The sequence below is a fragment of the Phalacrocorax aristotelis genome, chromosome 2 (genome assembly GCF_949628215.1).
Source record: "Phalacrocorax aristotelis chromosome 2, bGulAri2.1, whole genome shotgun sequence".
Lineage (NCBI taxonomy): Eukaryota > Metazoa > Chordata > Aves > Suliformes > Phalacrocoracidae > Phalacrocorax > Phalacrocorax aristotelis.
In genome coordinates, this window is record NC_134277.1 from 89486378 (window position 1) to 89502644 (window position 16267).

Sequence of the window (16267 nt, forward strand, 5' to 3'; positions counted from 1 at the left end):
ATGCAATGTGTGTTAATGGATTCTCATAATTTTCGGTGTAATCCAATCTATTGTGCAAGAATAGAAACATACATATATTTTTGGAAGAGTGGTTAAAAACCGAAGAAGGTACAAAGGTATGCATCAGAATCAATACTTTCAGGAACTAAAGTGGCTGTGAGAACTTGGTGGGGTTTTTTGTTTTGGGTGGGGTTTTTCTGGTCTGTTTTTTTGTGTGTGTGTGTTTGTGGTTCCCCCCTCCCCCCCACCCTGAACTGGTTTTTGGATTTTAGGTGATTTGCATGGGGCAGCATGCAAACTATTACCAAAAAAAGTACAGAATCAAAGTTAAAAAGTGACAAATGCACAATAATTCCACAATAAATTTTTATATCACTACGTTTATGTAATGTATCTCTAAAATATGTACACCCATGTAATAATTCCATAATTCCAATACAGTGGCATGACATTCAAGTTTTTGGCATTTTTTGTTGCTTCGCTTTCTCAGTGGAGTGGCTGGACCTTTCTTGCATGCAACTCACGTTGAAATCTACCTGCCACTTCTCCCTATAGCATAGATATTGTGTGGGATAAACTGGAACTGCTTTTTCACAGAGCTGCAACATTCAAAATAATTTTGGATTAAAAAAAAATAGGTCTCTTAACTATGAATGTTGTTTGGAGAAGGGAAAAGTGTGAGGAAGACGGAGCAGCAGAGGGGAGCTGTTAGGGGCTGACTGCAGCTCCTATTCCCCATCCCCCTGCACTGCTGGGTGGGGGAGAGGAAGAGAAGTCCAGAGTGAAGGGATGCAGCTGATCCTGGTGGTAGTGGAGAAGTGTTTTAGATTTGTCTTTGTTTCTCTCTATCCTACTCTATTTTTAATTGGCAACAAAATTAATTTATGAGAAAGCAGCTGGGTGGGCACCTGGCAGCCAGCCAAGCAGCCTACATCCTAGCATGGTTTTTAACTATACGCACGCTCTTCTTTCTGTCCCACCTTCTCTCTGCTTTCTCCATTAACTCACAGATTAGAATTAATATTAAAAGTATGTGAGTTCAGAATACCATGATTAACACCAAATACTGATAGCATAGATGAACATTGCCAGAAATTATCCAGTGCTATTTCTAAGAGCATGGCTAGGGAAGAACGCATTGTTTTCAGCCATTTGAAAAGTTTTGTGGGCAATGTCCTTGAAACGATCTGGCAGTGAGACAGGATGTGTCTTAGGTTACTGATATGAAGTTCCTCTCCTGCTTGAGGAATTGATTACGTAGATTCTCAGTCACAGTTACCGTGCAGGCCAAGAGGATGCCTCTAACCCAGTTTTAAAAATGAGGATCACTTAGTTTCTTTTGTCACACAGACGGGGCAAGATTTGCTGATGTGCCTGCTCCTTTTTTGTAGGACTGTTCATGTATTGTAAAGCTGAAGTGTGAGTATTCATCTCTTTCCTTTAACACAGAATCAGATCCTAGTCCTGCAAGTAACTTGAGGCAAAGCTTTATTCTCTCCTTGAGGATTCCAGGCAGTATAAGAGTTTGTGCCCTGGGAAACAGTTGAAACTTCAGAGCTGAAGTGTACTTCAAGAAAAGTTATTACAGGAAAGTTTTGTTTGGTTCTATATGAAATTAGGCCTCAATATCTTCCCTAGGAGGCAGAACCTTGCTTCCATTGCAGATACATTTTAAATATATGAGTTCCCTGTTCTTTAAATCTTTATGTTCTTCAAGTCTTCCACCCCATCAAGCCTTTTTGATTTCTAGCCATTCTGTTTTCAGAGTTAAGAGAAACACACCTATATACCCAAACTGTACCACGAGTCTTGGGCTCTCTGTGAGTTTTCATGAGTTCCTTGAATAAAAGAACTGAGTAGTTTCAGTAGGCATTGAAAAAATTCATCGGGCATTTTCCATTGGAAAAAACCTCCACTGCAAGGAATTACAGAATCTGCAAGGAGACTGACAGACTATTCAGAATGTCACTGTTAAAATCTCACAATATCTTTCAAAACCATAATAAATCTTACATCTTGAACTCCGTGAATTTTCATTTGGCTGCTATTAATACCTAGAGTTTCTTAAGTCTGCATCACACTGAATATTGTGGAGAAGCGCTAAGTCAATATTTGTGCCACTGAGTTGTTTTAAAATAATAGATATTCCTCCCTGTACTTGAAGGCAAATACAAAGCTGTGAGGTTTTTGTTTGTTGTTGGTTTGTTTTGGGTTTTTTTTAATCAGAGATAAAGATTATTCTTTATTTTTTCCCTAAAGAATACTGAGAAATCTTTTTTTGATATACAATATACTTAAAATAGAAAATTAATTCTGAGTTTTTGGAGCTTTCTGACTTTGCAGTTTATAGAGGTGCACTCAGCTGATCTGAGTTTCAACTTCCCTATTCACAGGGAAGTAAGAACTATAAATGAATAGACTTTGGTCTAATTCTAAAGTTCTTCAGTACTTCAGGCATTATGCTAAGGGGGTTTCCTATTATAAGCTACTGCGCAGAAGCAGTCCCTTTTCTATAGTGAATATTGAGAATGTTTACAATTTCTAGCCTTTCTTCTGTTCTTAGACAAAACTCCTTTTGATTTTGGAGTGTTTTGCTATAGTAAAAGCTCTAGGGTTTGGAACACTGACTTCATAGGACTCGCTTGAGCAGAAAAAGCACAGGAGAATTTTTAAGAAATAATTCCTAGTAATAAAAAAGGTTTTGATACTTTCTATTTACAGTGCTAAACTAGTATCCAATATAAACCAGTATTAAAAAGTTAAAAGCTATAACATACCCATCAGGGGACAAATTGTTAATAAGGTATAATTTGATGTGGGAAAGCTGATGACATCTGCAAAAAGAAATGAGAGCCCCATGGCTCTAGAGAAGAGCCTTATTAACAGTTGCACTGGGCATCCTGTTGAATGAGTTTTATTTATTATGTTTTATTGCTACCTCCACTGAGCTTTCAGCTTCCGGGAGAAAAATGCCAAATGACAATATTATTCTTCCAATGCAGCAGTCAAAGGGTTTCTAAACCATGAAAAATGGAAAAGAGGCTACAGGAGGAGGAGGAGAGCATCACACAGCTGGATCAGAAATAAGTTTCTTCGATTAGGCTCCTTGTGTGAGATTGCTACTAAAATTTCTGTGTGTCACTGAAATTTAGGAGATACCTTCTCAACACTTAAGGGCTCTTTTACTTTGACCTTCTTGATATAAACTGAGATTTGACCTTTCTGTCATAAGTTTTAAGGGTCGATCACCCTTCCGGTTTATTTCATGGGTAGGGGTGTTGCTCTTCAAGGATCTGTCTCATCTATGATACCAGTGTTTTTGCCTTGCTTGGTGAGTTCTCCCATGGCTACCTTCTCCCTATATAGCTTCCAGAAATGTGCCACCAGAGACAACTCTGTTACTTAGAAGTGCAGACATGTGTCTTTGAGAAAGTGTGATTTTTTTTCTTTTTTTTTTTTTTTTTTTACAAATACTTGGGATGTTTCCACTTGAAAAACTGCAAAGAATGCAGTTAGAAACTTCTGCCAAATTACTACCACTGTAGAATAATCTAGGAACTCATCAGTAAAACTCTTCACAAAGCATCTGATACGTTTAGCTAGGCATCAGTGTTTTATGAACTATTTTCACTTTGTTCATGGTCCTCTGATGCTAATGGATCATGTAGTAATAGCAAATACAGAATTCCCGGTCTTTACGCCAGGCATCACATCACACAGACTGTGATTGTTTCTCCCCTCTGTTTTGATTTTAGAACAAAAGCTGTTTTGCAAAAATCATCAGAGGTTCACCTGTCACAGTGTGAGTTTGGGTGCACCACAAATAATCACTGAGTAACAAGGGCATATACTGAATGGCTATCTGTTACTTATTAAGTTCCATTGCATAAATACTTTTTAGAAGTCTAATTAATGATTAATTGACTGTGTTACACAGTCAACCTGTTGTTTTAAGTGATTAGTCAGTCTGTCAGATAATAGCTTACATAGGTCCATCACTAGTGTTTTCTACAAATGACCTCATGACCATTTATAACAGATTCCTCAGATTTAAACCAGCTGTTAATAATTATCAAACCTATGAAAATTTAGTCTCAGTCTGAAATAAAAATTGTCAATTTAATCTTTTAAACACTCTTAAAGTAATTATTTTTTTCGTGTCTCTGCTATTAAGAATCCAGTTGATTGGCACTGGAGATCATCCACTGTGGAAACTTGAAAGCATACTCAGTGATTTACCTTCGTTACCAGAGGAATTTTGGTGGACTGAGGTTTGTGGTGATTGGCAATAAACTAAGTCAAATAAAATTCCCCAGCTCTAGAATGTTTACCTGCAACATAGCTTCCAGCTGCAAGTGTACAAGGGACACAGAACTTATCCCTCTTTATCACATCTTGTTATTGATTTCTTTGGAGCACATTGGCTGGAATCCTTAGGCTGAGTCTGTAGGTTGAGTAGAGCTCTCTATGGCTATCCTATGTCTGCTGAAGTGTGAGGTCAGCAGGGAGGGAAATCTGAGGGAAAAAGTTGGAGACGAATTGTTACGATATAATGATGATGATTGTTTCAGTGACTGCTTTCTCCAAGATTCCCTGTCAACGTGGTATGAGGTAAACACCTTTACATATAAACAGGGGTATTTCTTTCCCTCTAAGCAGCTATTCTATTGTCTCTGCTAAAACGGTCAATTATGACTCATTTGGATCTGAATGTTGTCTTTTAGAAATCGGATAGAAATGACCCACTCATTTCACACAGCTAATACTAGGTTACCAGGTGTCACTGACCTCCACTAATTAATAACTTGAATGATGTTTAACACATAGCCTGGAGGTGAAAAGCTCCATGTGTCATTGACATTACTCCAGACCATTCACCTGTGTCAAAAAAAGAGGAACGTGAACTTACATTCAGGCTTTTTCATAGCCTCACCATTATCTCAAATGTTCATGATGAAATTGTGATTTAGAGTTGCATTATGGGCCTCCTTGTTCCCTCTGCTCCTTCCATTGCAAGTGGAATACACGATGCTCTTCTGAAGACTTTTTCGTATTCTGAGCAGATACTCCCCTAGTCCTGATGCTCCTGTTTGTCTTTCTCACCCTTGATTTCTGTATAATTTAACAGTGCAGCTACACTCCAGTGATCTTCCTCATAGCTGTAGGTTCAAGCTTTCCTGTTTTAATAAGCATCTTTTGCTCTTTGTGTTTAATGAGAATTTTTCTGTCTGCTGTTCTTTTTTTCCTTTTCTCGATAGCTCACAATATTATCTATGTGCTGATGACACTCATCTATGTGCCTTCACTTTTTATTCTTCCCATGTTCTTGCTGTTTTGTGTCTCAGATTATCTTAGCATTTGTCAAATTAAATCCAATTATTTTAGAGTAAACGTAACCAAAATAAAAATGACTATGTTTCTTTTTTCCCTGAGCAAACTATCAATCATGCTGCCATCGGCCCTGTTGCCAACCCTTTGGAAATCTGGTGGCGTTTATCTTATCGTATTCCATTTTGCCCCATCCCCTTTCTAAAAGTCTTAGATATCTATGTATTATTCTTAAATGGCAAGAAGAAAAAATAATCTTGGTTTTCTAAAAACTACCTTTTTGGTCAATTAATTTAAATAGAGGGATGTTGGATAATCTCATGTTTGTATTTCTCTGCTGTTGAACCGTTTCTTTCTTCACTGCCTTTTCACTGGACAAACTGTACAAAGTGGTGATTCTAACATTCATTCTGTTTTTAGCATTCTGCTTGCTCTCTGCCTTCTTTTGTCTAAAATCTTCTTACCTCAATTTGGTTGAATATTTAATGGACATATATATGTTCAAGTAAATTTTTGTCTCTTTACTGTCTTGTAAGATGCCAATTTTAAGCTAACTTTTCAAAATATTTTTATTATTGTGAGTAATAATTATTGTAAAGTAACTGTAATATTTTCTCTAGAACTACAGATGTGTATTACTATGGTCAGAATCAAGCCTGCTGTCACTAAAGCCTAATGGCAAAACTATTTGAATAAATAAGTAAAAAAGACAAACAAAAATTATGATAGAATTGTTTTTCTCTTCCTAATGACACATTATGTACAAAACAATATACATAAATATAGAAACACAAAGATTTCTTTTTTGTAGTCTCAGTTATTCAGTACGACTTAGAAGATGTGATAAATTTTATCCTCTACCATATCTCTCAGGTTCAACTGTTTTTGTGAGCTCATATATGAGCTCAAAGACAGCTATAATACAGCTGTCTTTGACATTTCAGGGGCAATATACAGTATGTTGACTGTGCCTCTCAGAAATTGTTTCAGGAAGGTTCTTGATTTGCACAGTCTTCTGTATTGTCATACCTTCCTTGACTGTCTGTGGCTGAAAGGTAGGCAGTGCTGCTTGCTGGGCTACTTCTTTAATCCTGCATCCGTGCCAGCATGGCTGTTTTGAACAGCAAGTTAGCATGGGGTAAGATGGCACACCTTCTGGTGCTGCCAGCTCCTTTCCCATTTCTGTGTTTCTTAGCAGCAATGAGCAGGTGTAAAGGGAAAATAAACTTCTGCCTGCTTATGCTCAAGATTCAAACCAACATTATGTGGCACTCCGGTGCCAGGGGACTCTTTTTTTACACTTACTCTGTTATTTAGCCTAGAGGGTTGAGGAGTATGAAATTACTTTGAAGTACCTTCCCCTTCTTTGAAATAAAGAGAATCCTGACATTTCTCATCAGCACCTAGAAGTTTACAACACTATTTGTAAAAAACATAAAATGAAATGTTGCTTTCAAAAGGTCTCGGAGCCTACTAAAATCAATCTTATTTGCCAAAAAGCAGGAAACGCTTTAAAACTCAGTGTGTTAACACAGATGTTAAATCTTAAAGGATTCACATGTAATTTATTCAATACATTAAATTTACTGTATGTAGTATAATTTCAGAATGTGCATTAAAAATATGTTATGAAGTGTCATTCCTACCTGCTGAATGGCTGCCAAGTTTGGTAATGCAAGAACATTTTGTTGTTTTACCCCTTCAGCACAATCCTGCATTCAATTTTTAAAAGTTCATAAAAACTGTAAAAAGCCTCAAAATGCCAGATTGGAACATTAAAAACTTTGAAAGTCACAGTGCAATGGTTTTGTTTTTTTGAATAACTCTCTGGGAGCAGGACTGAAAACCCTAGTTCCAAACATACGCTACGCAACTCAACTCAACTTTGAGTTACTAACTTCCAGGTTTGGAACTGCATTTTCCTCTATAAACCTGTCTCTGTTAAATATAAACCAGATGGATGTTTTGTGACATTTAGAAATCTTTGCAGAAGACAAAGAGAGGAATGCACAGGTGGATGGGTAGGTGGCATTTGTGAAAGTTCAGTCTTGGGCAGAGTCCTGTGTCATTAAAGTTAGTGAAGTAGCCCAACACTGAGGGCTTGTGAAAGACTTAGTAAGTCTAAATTCTTCTCTGATATGCTTAACCTTTTCTTTTAGTTTTATCATATTAATTCTGATGATTTTCAAAAACTATTTATTTGCCTAGTCAATAAAATAAGCTAATTAAAACTTCTGCTACTTCATGAATTGGCAGGGTATGTACTTCTCTCCTGACTTTTTTAATGTAGTCTAGGCCACTATACTTGAAATAAAATTTACATCGGCTCCTTGAAGCCATAAAAGCTTCATATATTACTTGGTTTAAATATGGAATTATATATCTATCAGAGGATCTCTGTTCTTATTGAATTCCAAACCCTGGAAAATTTGAGCTTGATTTGATGTTTATTTTCATATATTTCACACTGCTTACTTCATAAGAAACTGTAATTTTCTAACTGTGGATGAACAGTAAAAGCTGGTTCTGAACAAATGAAAACACACATAATGTTATTCGCAGGAGAATTGGCTGTTACATGCAGCAGTTGGTGGCAAGATACTGCAGTGACTGTATCCAATTAGTAATGTTGTCCATACAAGTGTTGGACTTGTATGAGCTGCTGGCCTATCACTTCATATGAAAGCCTAACCTGTATGCCTTTAGTCCCCAGAAACCTGCTTGTCCTTTTTGGTGAGCCAAAAGGGAAAGCTGTGTTAAAGGGAAGTCCCTCTCCAATATTTTAGTCTAGTTTTTCTACAGAGGATTATCGCCCTCTGAAGCTGACTGTTGGTCAGGAAACTATTGGCAAGATAGACAGCTCCAGCAGTAGTGGCTGCAAGGACGAGGGGTCATGACTCTGTGGAAAGCAAGGAAAACGGTTCCTCTGAAGTGTAGAGAGGTATAAATCTTTCTTAAGTGGCTTTACATATTTGCTGCAAGCAAGGATGTCATTATACAAAAGCATGCCTTAAAATTTCTGGTAACCATCAAAACCACTACTAACTCTGTGGCTGCTAATTTGCTGCTAATGTCTTGCTGGTATACTTCTCTGTGGCTACACTCCTCCTTTGCATTTATGATTCTGACTTTTTCTTTATAGCCTGTTTAAACTCAGGTTTTGGACTCCAGCATACACATTCATTGAGAGGTAATTAGGCAGGCTGCAAGACACCCTCGCCAAACAAGTCGCAACTTTTTGAAGCCATTCCATTGCTGGACTGTTGTGAACAATAAGGCAATATTATTCATGTTTGTTGACATATATTATTATAGTTATTGCAATTATACCCCAACTCCCCAGAGTATTGTTTAAATACATGATGTAAGAGATGAAAGCAAGCAGATAATGAAAAAGAAAAAAGGAAATACCATGTAGTTGTTAATTTCTGGCATTGTGTAATTAAACCATCTTCCTTAATGGTGTGTGGGTTTTTTGTTTTTTGTTTTTGGGTTGTTTTTTTTTTCCCAGTATCTAATTAGCAGAGCCATCTGCCTAAGAAGTGCTGGACCATCTGTCTGGAATACTGTTCTGTTCACTTTTTGGTTCTTGACTAATTAACATCTTTCTCTATGAAATTTAATAGTACATTCTGTTTCTACACTGCAAAGAAGTTCATATATAGAAATACATATGAATGTGTACCTGTCCACGTGTATAGTTATGAGTGTGTGTGTAGCTATAGGAGCATAGTTCTTCCAGGAGATCTGATTGCACTCAGTTACATGTGCAGCTTCCACCCTAGGTGAAGGCCATGCATTTCTTGTTGTCCAGTAAGTACAACTAATACATACCTCACCTAACACATTCTAATTGACCTGTCCTTTCTTGATTGTGTTCAAATTTACTGTCTGCATTTACTGAGTAAAGTTATAACTGTAGAAAGAGGCTATATTAAAGTTAGTTACTTCAGGTTTTGATTCCCCCACCCCCTTTTGTATTTTGCAATTTTTCTGGAAAATCATAGAATAATTTAGGTTGGAAGGGACCTCCAAGTGTCTTGCCTGGGGACTTACTTTGCTGTATGTTGGGCATGAAGAGAATCCCTTGACAGTTATTTCTTAAATGCAAGGGACACCTGAATATTATTCACTGTTTCGACACTTTCCATTATTTTCTTTTAGTGTCCTTTTAAGGTATTTGGATAAATCATTTGGAATTTAAGATTTTCTTTTGGTTTCCATTGAAGCTAATTTCTTTGCATTTATTTGGTTTGCTTGCTGAAGATAAAACAGTTTCATTTTTAAGCAAGACTCCTATCATCCACCCAGCAGAGAAGTTACTGGAATATGATTCATTTTAATACTGTAATTTTTAACTTAACATAGATGGGTATTGGATGTATATTTTTCTTCATTTTGAAGATAATAGTTTCATTATATAGCTTGAGTTGGAATTTGCTTCTTCTCTGGCTGGAACTTCTCTCCTCCACTACCCCTGGAAAATGCCAAGAGGGATTTAATCTGAAGTTTTTTAAGCACTTTACAAATATCGATGATGTAATGTTTAAAACACTGATATATAGTTATTTACAATTGAGCTTTTACAAAAAGATGTCTGCCATCCATTCAAAACTTGAATTTAAACTTATAGACCAAAACCATGTTTCTGTTCAGTCTGATTTTATGTCAAATCTGGATGGAGCTTTGTGGTTTGTGTATTTTTTTTTAACTGAAGAAAACATTATGTGTTCAAAAGTGAACTGTGACTTCCTCATCAGACTACGCTGAGTCAAATTCAAGTTGTACCCATCAAGTTCCGTCTTTATAGAGTTGGCCACGCTGACTTTCACAGGGCTAAAAATCTGACTGCAAACATTTTGCACTGCTCTACTGGTGACTGTTGTGTAATCAAGATTCTACTAGAATGTAGTTATGCTGAAGACTGGGAAATTAGAAATAAACTAAGCCAAGGCTTTACATTTATAGAGGTGCTTGAAAGACCATGTTGATAGCGGGATTTGTAAAAGCCATGCTGCTGTAAATAGCATCAGCTTGCTGTAAGAAACGGACTGATGTGCTATCTTAAACCCTTCTCCTTAACCTATGCAGCTACATTCTTTGTGGAGGTGCGTGGCGGTAGCTGATGTACTACCTATCCTTATTTTCTCTAGCACTAACATTCAAATCTGTTTCCTCTTTCCCACAGCAAACAAACTTGAGTGTCTATAATTTGGTTCAATGGATTTTGTTGTCATCTTAAGTACAATTATAATATTAACTAAAAACCATACACAGAATGCTGAAGGTTGTATTTTGCCTTGTGAAAATTGGAGCTTCTTATTAAGAAACGTAGGAAAAAAAGAACCCAACAGGATAAGCTTTAGCTGTGTAGGCCTTCATAGTGAATCAAATATCCAACATAGTATGCATATCATATTTGCACTGCTCATCTGAACTTCATGGAAATATTAGCAAATGGCATCAAACAGAAGAATATGTCAGTTTAATGCAAGCAGTGGGTAACAGTAACATCTTTAAGTAAACCCGGTTTTGCACTTGCTTTCTGAAATAAGACAAGATGTATATGTCTGGTCTTTCAGAATTAAAACTTTAAAGTTCTAATCATCTACTGAAAAAAACCTACATTTTTATTATTCTGTTGGGACAGTTTGTTCTGTCTTTTTGTGCTGAAGGGTCAGGACACTTTTTTCTCCTTTTGTTTCCACATTCAAATGACATTTAACTTGAGGAATTTTCCACCTGTCTTCCCCCTCTATATTACCAGTAGGCTGTGTTGAAAACCCTGAATTTGCAGGAAACTCCCCCAAATGAAGATTAGAAGAAAAAAATTAGCTATATATATATAATAATTTTTCTATACCTGCTCTTTTTATTTAAACAGCAATAAGACATCTTTATGCATTACTGAACTCTGCGGGAGCCTTAGGGGCTAATGCACAACAGTTTGAACTAAGCTTTCTTCAGATGCCTTTGTAATATTCTTCATTTGCAGCCTGCTCTATTATTCTCTCCTCCAGCAGTGGATCCCAGGGCTATAGGGCTCTAAGTACACTTGATTTCAAAGATGGCGCTTAGCTTTGTCACCAGTGTGTCTGCACTTAATTTTTGTCCAGGCTATATTACTCTTTTGGCATATGTTGCCATGAACAGGGTTTTCCCAGAGAGTTTGCCATTTGGTTAGCTTGCAAGCATATGTATTTCTATATGGTTACAGTAATTTAATCTATTTGGGTTTTTGTATGTGCTGTTAGCTATGGTATCCAGAGATATTACATAATGTTTTAATATTTAATATCTTTATTTAAAACTGTGCATTTCATGGATGACAATGAAAGAGGAGAAAGGAGTGCTGTCCAACAGTCTCTCACTATGGTCAGAGTTAATAAAGCTTCTGCCTCACTTGTCCTAAATTGCATTGTATTGATAGTCCTAAAAGTACTGCATTGCTACCTGGTCAAGGGAGGTGATTTTCCAGCTCTACTCTGCGCTGGTGCAGCCTCACCTCAAGTACGATCTGCAGTTCTGGGCGCCAAAGTACATTAAGGATATGAAGCTACTAGAGAGTGTCCAGAGGAGGGCCACAAAGTTGGTGAAGGGTTTAGAGGGGAAACCGTACGAGGAGCGGCTAAAGTCATTGGTTTGTTCAGCCTAGAGAAGAGAAGACTGAGGGTAGACCTCATTGCGGTCTGCAGCTGCCTCACAAGGGGAGGAGGAGGGGCAGGCGCTGATCTCTTCTCTCTGGCGACCAATGACAGGACCCAAGGGAAAGGCAGGAAGATGTGCCAGGGGAGGTTTAGGTTGGGTGTTAGGAAAAGGTTCTTCACCCAAAAGGTGGTGGAGCACTGGAACAGGCTCCCCAGGGAGGCAGTCACAGCACTAAGCCTGACGCTATTCAAGAAGCACTTGAACAATACCCTCAGAGATTTGGTGTGAATTTTGGGGTTGTCCTGTGCAGGGACAGGAGCTGAACTTGATCCTTGTGAGTCCCTTCCAACTCAGGACATTCTATGATTCTATGAAATCTTACTTGCATTATTATGAGCTTGGAGTTCCCAGGTTCTCCAACCATGACCTGCTTGCAGAGATGCATTGCATGCTTTTCTCAGATTTCGCTGAAAGCTTGAAGAACTGTCACTTTTGGCTTCTGCATTTCCCATCTCCAAAGTCTGTTGATATTCTTTTCCAAAACTTTCAGAGCCTGAGAAATGTACTTAATTTGCTTGCTTTGTGACTTTGTGTAATTTTTGCATTTCTCATCCTTCTCCTTCCACTTTTCCTGTGGACTTAGAGCCAATCTAAAGCTGGATATTTTGTTGCTGAAAATAGATTTATTGATAAACATTTATTTTTAATCCAATCTTTCTGTCATCTTACTTCCTGCTGTTCATGCTTGGCATATTCTCCTCAGTTCAGTTTTGGCAAGAACTTTCCTTCAAACCTTCCTTTTAAGCACCTGTACTCCACTAAATCTTTCTACTGGTAACTCTTGTGTTTCTCCAGGCACTTGAAATTGTTTGTGTTGTTTAAAGGTAATACACTCAGTATCATACTTGTATCTAGTGCCATATAACGTATCTGTTCAGGCTGTCCTAATGGATTGTTTCGGAACTTATGTTGGTCATCCAAGAGCAGTCTTTTGTACTGTGATTTCCTTATGCACATAAAACACTTTTTGCATTACAGAGTCAAAAGAGTTAAGTCATTGCTGCTTTTTTGTCTAACACATTGCTGCTTTTTTATCTAACTCAGTATGAGATTTCTTTCATGCTGCTAGATACAGCTTGTTATAAACTCTAGGGTCATTCACAAGTGGATTCTTCCAGAAGTTTTCAATATATTATATTCCCCAATATGCTGTAGTCATTCATCTGCAAAAGCAAACACTGTAAATGAGAAGGTTTGGGGTGGGGAAATAGAAGTAATAGGATTAGTTTTTGTATGTCTTTTCTTTCCCCTGCAGTGAAAAAGCTCATTCTTGGGCTTGTTGAAACACAAATCAGAGTGTACTGCATAGTATACTCTGAAAACATTTTCCCCTTTAGTTTAAATAGGTTTCACCCTATTATTTTTATTAATTATAGAGTCTGCTAGCTATTAATATAGTCTTTGTTAAAAGACAGGTACAAAAAATTACCTATAAAAAATCTGAATGAATGGTCTTTCATTATTTCCTGGTAAATAAAAATGAAAAAGCTGGGGTTTCAGTAATTAAGCAGCAGTGGTTAGTTTAGAAATATCAGTTCTTCCTGATAATGTATAGTGCTTTGTGGCATTTTTATCTGAAGAACACGTCCATGTGCACTGTTGGTGAAAGAATGCAGAGTTGATTTAAAATGCACCCTGACTACACAGCATATACAGGCATTTGAATATGTTCATGTATGGGGACATGAACACCAAGCGTACGACCTGCTCCACTGAACAATAGAGTTCGTAAGTCATAGCTGTTGAATGTTAAATATGGAAATAATTGGAGTTAACTCATGCAGTGAAACTGTAGTAATGCAGACTAGGCGTTACAGTCCTGACGTAAATCTGTTGAAGCAGAGAGACAGCTCAAAAATGAGGATAAATTGCTTCTGCTTTGCAGTGCTCCGTTTCACTGTTGTCTTGTATGTGTCCGCTCATTGCTCCTTCTCTGAATGGATGTTTTAGTCCCTCTGATTAGTGCTGCAGTCATACCTTGAGAAACTAAAATTTCCTTTTGATGCTTGAGATAAAGACTGCAAAACCAGCAACAGGGCACATTTTCCTACGGTGCAAAGTCTCTCAGCAGAGCTGACCTCAGATGCTGTGCTGACGCAGTGCAACTCTGCCGGGGAGGGAGGCTCAGCCTTTCTCTCTGTTCCTAACTGCTTACCTTAATAAGACTCATACAAAAGCGGCTAAATAGCGTCGGATGTGATTGTGGTTATTTCTGCTGTAGTGGTAGGTAGAGTGAATCATGGGGATGGCCAGCCTCACTTCCGATTAAGACACTGGAAACCATCAGCAGCAAAATTACATTTCTAAGGAGAAAAAGAATCACCCACAGCTATGGCCTGAAGCACATATCTCAAGCATGAGCTTAGATAGCTCTGAGGTTTATATTCCTGTGTTCCCTGCATTTCTAACTAATTCCTGTTGGTTGCAGGCAGTGGAATGGCAATGTGATGAAGCTACTAAAAGAGCCTGTTACAGTAAAGGCAAATCAAAGGTAAGCATGAGACAGCTGTTCTGCTTTAATAAAATTTATATGTTAACAGCAGGTGTAATTCAGTGTATAAATCTCTGCCTTATGCATTTTTACTGTCTCCCTTTCTGAAGAGAGTTGTAGGAAAGGAGTCTGACACTGATGTATAAGCAAAGGAATAAAAAACAATAGGAGGAGTGTGGGGTGAGAGGTACAGTCACGTGACTCTTTTCTGAAATAATCAAGAACTTTAGTTTCCAAGGATTTACTCTTTTGACTCTGCAACATGTCCTATGTAATGGGCTGTATTCTCACTTCATTTTCAGTGCTGTAAATCCTGAATAACTGTGTAATTACTTTGTAAATTCCTCAATTTATTTCCCTGTGTATTAGATGCAATTTTAGGAACACTTATATTTCATATCTATTGATGCTAGGAAGAAAATAATATGAAATTCACTAACTTTTTAAACATGGGTCTTGATATATTTTTAGTATTCAGAACCAGTTCCTTATCTGGCCAACTACACTTACTTTTATTCAGCACAGGTAAGTACAGTGCAAAGGTGGAACCTGGATGGATGCTGTGTTCTTTAGTGGCTGTCCTAAGCTGAAGTTAGTTATCAAATTAATTATAAAGACAGTTAGAAATGCATGCAGTCTATGTCTGTAGTTATGATACTGTTTAATGTTTAAAGTTAATTGAGTTGAAACATAAAGGGAAAACACATCAAGAGCGATAACTACAGAAGAACAGAAGAGCACACTTGCTTTCAGGACCCCTGTTCAGTAGAACATGTCAACATATGTTACTCATGTGCAAAACTCAAGAAAAAAACAAGCTTCAAAAATCAGTTCCAAATACTTCTACCATCTAGTAGAGGAGGACTCTCTTCTGCATAGTCATCTAGTCACTGACTTTTTAACTTCTCCCATTAAATGGTTCATTTTCACTTTTTTTTACTACGTGCTGGAAAATAATGTTGCAGCGTACCCTTGGCCTGTCCATTTCTGTTTGAGATTAAAGAGGAAGAATGGCCTCACTTCAGAAGCAGGGCCATGTTATACTGTGAGGAGAGAAAAAGACAGGATTTCTTAGAAAAAAAAGCAAGTATAGTGGATGTGCAGTGTAAAGCTTCATGCATGGGAGATGATTGTCTTTACGGAGGAGCATCTTTCACTGGAGAAATGAGTTTATGCTACTGGGAAAAGGCATTAAGAATGGTGTTACCATCTTTGTCCTTCTCCTTTCCCTTTCTTTCCATCCCAGTGTGGGAAACGTATTTAAGGGTTACTGGTCACTACCTATTAAGGTGCAGGATCTAGTAGATATACAGAAGGTATTAATAGCTAGAGAAAAGAAATGGGTTAGATTTTACTTTAATGAGAGTAGACAAACTGTGGTGACCCAAGTTATGTGTGAAGGCTTTAATGGAAGAAATAGCATCTAGCAATTGTTCTGATCTGCGATCTTACTTGTCAGTTTGTAGAGAGAAAAAAAAAAAACAAACTTCTGGGTCCTCATACTTTATACTTTAAGCAAATATTCCTTTTTGAAAGTTGTAATTTCTCCCTAGAAGATTTATGCTTCTTCATGTAATATAACCCTCAAGCCTTCATCCTTAGTTGTGAGATGACAATACTCTGAAGTGAGAGAGCATGCTCAAGTGACAACAGAATATGACACGTTGCATTGATCAAGGTGCATATACAGTACAAACTCTCATGGTAGGAATGCAATGTGTAACTAAAAATTTATGCCTC

The 16267-nt window shown here is 37.5% G+C and overlaps 1 protein-coding gene across 5 annotated transcripts in view; it reads left to right on the forward strand.

The window, feature by feature from the left end:
• The window catches only part of SEMA5A (semaphorin 5A), a 349647-nt gene that overhangs the window by 175797 nt on the left and 157583 nt on the right, over nucleotides 1-16267 (forward strand). For 4 of the 5 annotated variants that reach the window (XM_075084299.1, XM_075084298.1, XM_075084301.1 and 1 more), the window contains one exon: nucleotides 14465-14527. The exons of the other annotated variant lie outside the window; for it this stretch is intronic. In XM_075084299.1, the coding sequence (XP_074940400.1) occupies nucleotides 14465-14527 (63 nt within the window). The remainder of the gene's footprint in view (nucleotides 1-14464; nucleotides 14528-16267) is intronic. 5 annotated transcript variants of the gene reach the window in all.